A 7,153-nucleotide genomic window follows, 5' to 3' on the forward strand; every position below is an offset into this window, starting at 1 on the left:
TCCTCATGCTCTTTTTTTCTATCTAACAATAATGACCCACCTTAAAATCTTTCTTTACGTTTGTGCCGATGTAGTTTTCTCCTGGGATGATGAGGGCGTATGGCTCTAGGAGAACTTGGAAAGGGGCCACAGAGCCTTTCACCTCAATTTCCAGAACAATCACGTTAGCTGCAGGTAACAGGATGTCATCCAGGTCCTGTATCTCTGAACTGAATACACACCTGCCATGAGTTTGCTGCCGACATAGCCTGGAAGCACAGCCCTGCATATTCCAACCCTCTGCTCCACAGTTCTCGTCCTTCTGTGGGAACAAAGTGCTCCCTTGTCTGTTGTTGTGGTTGTTAAGTGTGGTCAAGTCGAGCACGACTCAGCGACCCTATGAAAAAAAGACCTGAATCCTGTTCTGTAACTATTGCCATTTTTCTAAGTTCATCGAGTTTCCGGAAGCATGTTGTTTAGGAAGTGGATACCACTCCTGCTTCCAAGCCTGTCTTAATCCGGGAGCGCCACCAAACCCTGTCCACCACGGGTAACCATTATGGCATCAGACACACTAACGGCACAGTGTTCAGTATCACAGCAACCTCAGGGCACCTCAGTAGAGCAAACTGACAGACCAGTGCTGTACCACTTAGAATGTTCATTCTGAACACAATTAAAACCAGGCTCAAGGGCCTAACAACTCTTCAATACCCAGGACTGTGTCCCAGGTCCTGATTGGCTCTAAACAAGGGGCTTCCAGCCTACAGCTCGTTGCTAGCCAAATCCAGCAAACCTAATCAGCTCACACACCATTGTGAACAAAATAAAAACCACCAGTCCACACCCAACCTTCAACCAAGACAAGAAGAGCCCACTTTTCAAAATCCAACGGCTTCACACGTGAGCCTCCAAGGTGAACCCCTGGCCTCTAGGTCCCTAAAATCAAAGGCATCGACTGATGATGCACTGATGCCCTGAAGGGTGAGACAAGCCTAAGGCTGCAACAGGGTGTAGGGCCAATGACCAGGGCAGCTTCCACCAGCTGCCTCCAGAGAACCTAAGGCAGTGCGCAAAGCTGATGGTTGTTGTTGCTGTTGTTGTTGTGTGCCGTGGAGTCGTTTGTGACTCATAGCGACCCTATGGACAACAGCCCTAAACCCTGCTCTATCCTGTGCCAAACGCATTGCCTCTGACACACCCATCCCGATTATCCCAGTCACTGAATCAATCCACCTCATAGAGGGTCTTCCCCTCCTGCGCTGTCCCTCTACTCTACCCAGCATGATGTCCCTCTCCAAAGACCTCTCTCTCCTTACAACATATCCAAAGTATGTCAGACGAAGCCCCAGAATCCTTGCCTCCAAGGAGCAGCCTGGTTTAACCCTCTCCAGGATGAATCTGTTTGTTTCCTTGGCAATCCACGGTACATTCAATACTCTTCTCCAGCACCACAGCTCAAAGGCATCAATTCTCCTTCTATCCTCCCTACTCATTGTCCAACTCTCTGATGCATAACAAGCGATTGCAAAGACCATGGCCTGTATCAGGCACACCTTAAGTCTCCAGAGAGACACCGTTGCTCTTGAGTACTTTAGAGAGGTCCCTAACAGCAGACTTTCCCATCGCGATACGTTTTTTAATTTCCTGGCTGCTGGTGCCAAGAGTGTTGACTGTGGAGCCGAGCAAACTGAAGCTGTGAACAATCTCAATCTCTTCGCCATCCATCCTGATGCTACCGATTGAAGAGACCTTCCTAATTGGTTTACTTAAGAGATACAGTCCTACTACCTGGAGGCCACCAGCCTGGCTGCGTGTGCGTGTGCATGTGTGTGTGTGTGTTAAGGCTCTTGGGTGGCCTACAGGAGTGGCCAAGCCCGCTCCAGGACAAGGTCAAGTGCTACCACTCACCCAGGCCTCCTGACATCAGGATCCTTATCTCCCCCTGACCCAGAATCATCCCCAAGGAGAAGCAGGCCCAGCTGCCCACCTGCCGTCCCAGAGCCGAGGACTGGCTCACCTTACAGGCTCCAGGACGCTCTCTAGCACCATCTGGAGCACGCTGTGGGAACCTCTCGGCTGTAAGACAAACAGCCTCCTGAGGAATGGCTGGTTGCAGGTAGGCTGGCACGGGAAGGAGGCGGCCATGGCGTAATTCCATCCCTACTTGACTCAACCACCAGGAAGGCCTCCAGGAGAGCAGGAGGCTGCTTCCCTGCCCATGATTCCCCACACTTTGAAGAGAAGAGTGGCTAACAGGATCAGAAGCTGGCAGCTGCCATCGACTAAAACCTGGTGTGCCTGCCTTAGCCGGACGCAGGGGACAGGAAGGAGAGGCCCTCTGACCTGCACACCGCCCCTGTGGCAAGACCACCAACATGTCTGAAGCATTACACCTTCCCAGAACAATGAAGTTGCTGGTGACGGGTCTGCGTAACATGTTCTTAGTCCCAAATCCACCAACAAGTCTCCCTAAGCGTCTTTCACTCTCAGTTCTCATTTCCCTCTTTTCCACTGTACGAAGGGCCACTCTGGTGTACACAGCCTCTCCCTGGGAACCCTTCAGCTCATCCCCTCCAGGGGCCCTCAGTGTCTGATCTGTGCAGAAACACGGACAGCACCAGAGCTGAGCAAACAAGCCCAGGATCCTGCTGCCGGCCGAGTGTGTCTGACAGGCACCAAACGAGCCGTTTCATGCCGCACATCAGACACACCCTCTGGCCACCCCCCCACTCCCGGCCAAGTGCCCACCTTGGTGGGACACCTGTGTAACCAGCAGGCCCAGCCATGGCTTCAATGTCATGTCAGTAAAGAACATGGGTGGAGGTCAAAACACCACAACCTACGAACTCCTGGCTCCCAGGACGGCCCCCATTTCACCTTATGAGGAGAGAAATGCAGGATGAACTCATGGTCCATATGCGGCCCAAGCACCCCTCTTTCAGGGAGGATGGAGAAGGCCGTGTCCAGGTCAGGGTGACACTGGATGCTCTCCAGGTCATAGGGCTCCCCTGGCATCAGGCACTGCAGGTTGGGCTTCACGGTCTGCCAGTGGAAGGGCAGCTCCACATGCCTGTGAGGGGAACCAGGGCAGTGGGCAGGGGGCCAAGGCCATAGCCCAGTGTGGCCAGACCCAGGCCCCCCAACCCCAGGCTCCGTCTGGCCCTGCTCTGAGAAGTAATGGGAAAGACTTCAGAAACAGGAAGTGACGCCATCAGCCTTTGGATCTTTACCATGGAGGAGTCTGGGGAAGTAAGGGGTCACAGGTGAGCTGGAGTCCTTCTCCCTCCACTCACGACACCTGGATGCTAGGGCCATGGCAACCCAGGGGACGACAGACTATGGAATCCTGCAGCGACCATTAGACTTAGAGTGCAGGCATCTCTCCAGGCGTCAGCCAGAGTGTCTGCAGTGTCTCTTCTCCCGTGAGAATTCTAAAGATCTGACACGTCAGCCCCACCCCTGCCCTCCACCTCTCCAGCTCTTTCTCCCAGGACATCCCTATCTGGAAAGAGACATGCCCAGGGGGAGCCAAGGAGGACAGTGACCACTCCATAGTCACAGGAAAGGATTACACAGGGGACTCCAGACACGTGGCTGAGGGGCAGCTATCAGGAGAGTCAGATGCCTGCCCAGCAGCAGTGGAGGGCGTCCTGTGTAACACCTGGAGTCACCAGGCCAGCTCTTCTGAGGGTCCCCGAGGTATGCCCTGGTCTAATGATACTCAGAGGGTGGTTATGGGATAAAGACAACGGGAAGAGAAACCAGAGGTCACGCCCGTCTGATCCTTGGCACTTGGGTTGGCAGGGCAGGATCCTTCTGGGAAAGTGGGTACAGCTGGCCCAGACCAACACTATCCAATCTAACTTGCTGCAACAAATAGGAATGTTACACAGTTTTCATTTTAATGAATTGAAACATAAAGCGCTCACAGCTGGTGGCTACTATACTGGGCAGTGAAAGTGTGCTTCCTCCCATTCTGTCTCTGGGCTCCTCAGTGGCCCCTGGAAGGACCCCCTGTTCTCACGAGGAGCTCAGGGCCTGCTTGTGGAGGAGGGGAGAAAGGGTGCGTTGCACAGGATACACTCACGTAATGTTCCTAATGATCAGCTGTTTCTTAGCGGTGGACCGAAGGTTTTCAGGTTCAAAGCGTATGAAGTGCTGGGCTGTCAGGTCTGTCAGCTCTCCAGGCTCTGGATGACTTTTCTCGCCAGACACATAGATCAGACCCAGAGCAGCCAGCTGCCCGCATCCTGGCAAAGGAGGCGCTGAAGTTCAGGACTGGAGCTCAGGGCTGAAACCAGCACTGTGGCCAAAGGCTGCCACGGGCCCCACACTACCCGTCACCCACACAGGGTGGCCTCGGCCTGCATCGGAGCCCACTGTTACCTCCCCAGAACCATCGCCCACTCAATCCCTGAAAGGGCACAAAAGAGGGATGGGGGCCAGTCAGCAGAACCCCACAGAGATCCACCCACCCACGCAGATTCACATCCTCATGTCTTTACAGAGCCAAAGGAGGTAAGGATGGATGGATGAGTGAGTGGATAAATAGAACGATGGCTGGATGGAGGGATGAGTGGGTGGATGGGTGGATGGATGGATGGACAGATGGACGGATGATAAGTGAATGGATGCATGAAAGGATGGATGGATGGAGGGATGGATAGATGGATGGAGGGATGGATGAGTGAACAGATGGATGGATGGGTGAGTTGATCCACAGAAACAAAGAGAAAAGGGAGACAAGTATCCTGTTCTCAGCAGGCCGCTCCCTCAAGCCCCCTGGAAAGCACGAAGCATCTCCAGTTGTTTAAGTGGAGGTCACAGGAAATTTCCTACAGAAGATCAACGGGACTTAGAAGGCGAAACACCAGAAGGCTGCAGTCAGGTCCCCTCGGGTTCTCAGCGTCATTCTCCCGGGGAGTGTCTAGGAAGCCACACCTGAAAGATTCTGAGGTCTGACCAGAATGACGGGCCCACAGCTCGACCCCAAGGCCTGGCGGCTCTGACAGCCCTTCTGTGCACTCCCCAACCAAGAGCCCGGCTGTGCCAGCGACACCAGCACTTCAAGGGAAGGGGGAAGGGCGGGCAGGAAGCACCAATGTCCACTCCAGTCCCATCCGGGGAAGTGCACGTGAGCCCACCTATCGTCACCAGCTCCTTCATCTGGCAGTTGTCACACGTGATGACGAAAGTCTGCTCTGCCTTTTCGAGGCTCTCTGGAAAGAAGATGACCTGGGCAGAGACACTGCCCTGTTAGCTCCACTGACTGGCTCCCACCCCACCTTCTGCTCTCCCCTCTTCAGAGACCCCCGTGCACCTCCTGGTGTCCCACCCGCCCTTCAGCACACCTAAGACTGAGGGTTTCAGCCCAGGCCCCAGCTCAGAGTCACATGAGGAAGGGTGCGTGCTGAAATGAAGTGGAAAGAAAATCCACAAAACGGAAAATAAAAACAGCCCTTAAACAAATATTGACACAGTGTGAGGGCTGGGATCAATGTGACAGGACTACATTCTCCTTTCAAGGAGGAAGTTTGTCCCTTTGGGGATGTAACTTTCTAATAAATCTATGTTTACTCCTTTACCCTAAAAAAAAAATCCACAAACAAAACACTACAACCCACAACACCTACATGTGTATGAATAATTCAATGAAAAACCAATTTATTCTGCAAACTCTCACCCAAACCACACAAAAAAATAAAAAAATAACATGTTCAACTTAATTTAGAATAAAATAAATGCAAATAAAAAGCGATTCAAAGAACCATTTTTCACTTATAATTTTGGCAAAGAATAGATAGAAAGCCAGTTGCTGCATGCAATATGGTGTTCGGGGTTGTTTTTTTGTTGTTGTTTAAATTTTATTATTTTGTGTGTGTGTACTGTCAATAATAAGATCTGACTGGTACAGGAGGAGATTGCCCCTCCTTCTTCAGCAGAGCATCAGGTGGATTTGAACCAAGCACCTCTGGGATTGCAGTGTGGCTTCTTGCCACTAGGCCACGGTCTTGAATGTAATCTAGAGAGGTGGGGCAGGGGTGGGCGTGAAGAATGTCGGGAGGAGATTCCATAAAGGTGACAAAGAAATGATAATTGTTTCCAGAACACATAATTGTACTCACGTAGAACCTGTGCATATCATTCGAACACACACAATTGACAGAATGGTTTAAAAAAAAAAAAAAAAAAAAAAAAAGAGAAATGATAATTGTTAAAGTTGGGGGAGGGGTACATGGGGTCACAGCAACAATACTGTGACTTTATTTTTGCGCATGTACAAAAATTCTCACTTGGTTTTATTTGCTGGTTTGTTTTAAGTTTGGTTATATGTTCTATGGGTAAGTGTAAGAAAACAGGAACCGTCACACATTGGAGGTGAGAATAAAAGGAAATTGGAACAATCTTCATGAATGGGATTTTAGCAACATGTATCAAACACTGAGAGCCCAGACTCTTGATCCAGAAATGACCTTCAGGTCAGAGGGCTCCTCAGAAGTGGGGCTGGTGAGATTTAACCTCAGATACTCTGAGCATCTTATCAGGAGGGACCAGTGCCTGGACAAGGTCACGCTTGGAGAAGCAGAGGGTCAGTAAAAGAGGAAGCCTTTCAATGACACAGGTGAGCACAGTGACAGAACAATGGGCTCAACGGGCAGTGACTGAAGGTGGCAGACAAGCAGGCGGGCTTTGTTCTGCGGCAGAGAGAATTACTAGAAGTTGGAGCCAACTGGATGACAAGTGACAACCACAAAGTCCCTAAGGAGAAGGAAACATACACTAACGTCCACTGACCCACCTCTATTAGTACAGCCTGTCTTGGGGCCAACTCAAACACTGACGGCAGGATTCCGAAGGGAGGTTGCTCAACAAAGCCCGAGGTCACCACGGCCTTAAGGAAAAGCAAAGGGCACACAGTGGTGAAATTGATGCTCAAAGTGCAGCGTTCTGCCCTCCCAGGACCCACTTGGCAACTCCAAGGAACCAAAGGGTCCTGTGCAAACGGCATAACTCAAACAGAGGCGTGTGTGCTCAGCAAGCAACTTTCCAGCCTTTGCCAGGCATGAGAGAATTCTGAAGGTTCAAGAGTCTTAGAAAATATGCAAGAAAGGGGACGGCTGGGAGGGGGAAAGGAACAACACTGCTGAAGGACAGGGAGAGGGAGGGGGAG

The 7,153-nt window shown here is 51.4% G+C and overlaps 1 protein-coding gene across 1 annotated transcript in view; it reads right to left on the reverse strand.

Moving 5' to 3' along the window:
* DLEC1 (deleted in lung and esophageal cancer 1) overlaps positions 1–7,153 on the reverse strand; it is a 62,366-nt gene that overhangs the window by 30,679 nt on the left and 24,534 nt on the right. The window contains exons 10-15 of the mRNA XM_006890654.1: positions 6,782–6,874; positions 5,127–5,217; positions 4,070–4,232; positions 2,860–3,052; positions 2,000–2,058; positions 41–209 (exon numbers count right to left, since the gene is read on the reverse strand). Coding sequence (XP_006890716.1) covers positions 41–209; positions 2,000–2,058; positions 2,860–3,052; positions 4,070–4,232; positions 5,127–5,217; positions 6,782–6,874 — 768 coding nt within the window. The remainder of the gene's footprint in view (positions 1–40; positions 210–1,999; positions 2,059–2,859; positions 3,053–4,069; positions 4,233–5,126; positions 5,218–6,781; positions 6,875–7,153) is intronic.

The sequence above is a fragment of the Elephantulus edwardii genome, unplaced genomic scaffold, assembly GCF_000299155.1.
Source record: "Elephantulus edwardii isolate Elephantulus edwardi_28Jun2011 unplaced genomic scaffold, EleEdw1.0 scaffold00091, whole genome shotgun sequence".
NCBI lineage: Eukaryota > Metazoa > Chordata > Mammalia > Macroscelidea > Macroscelididae > Elephantulus > Elephantulus edwardii.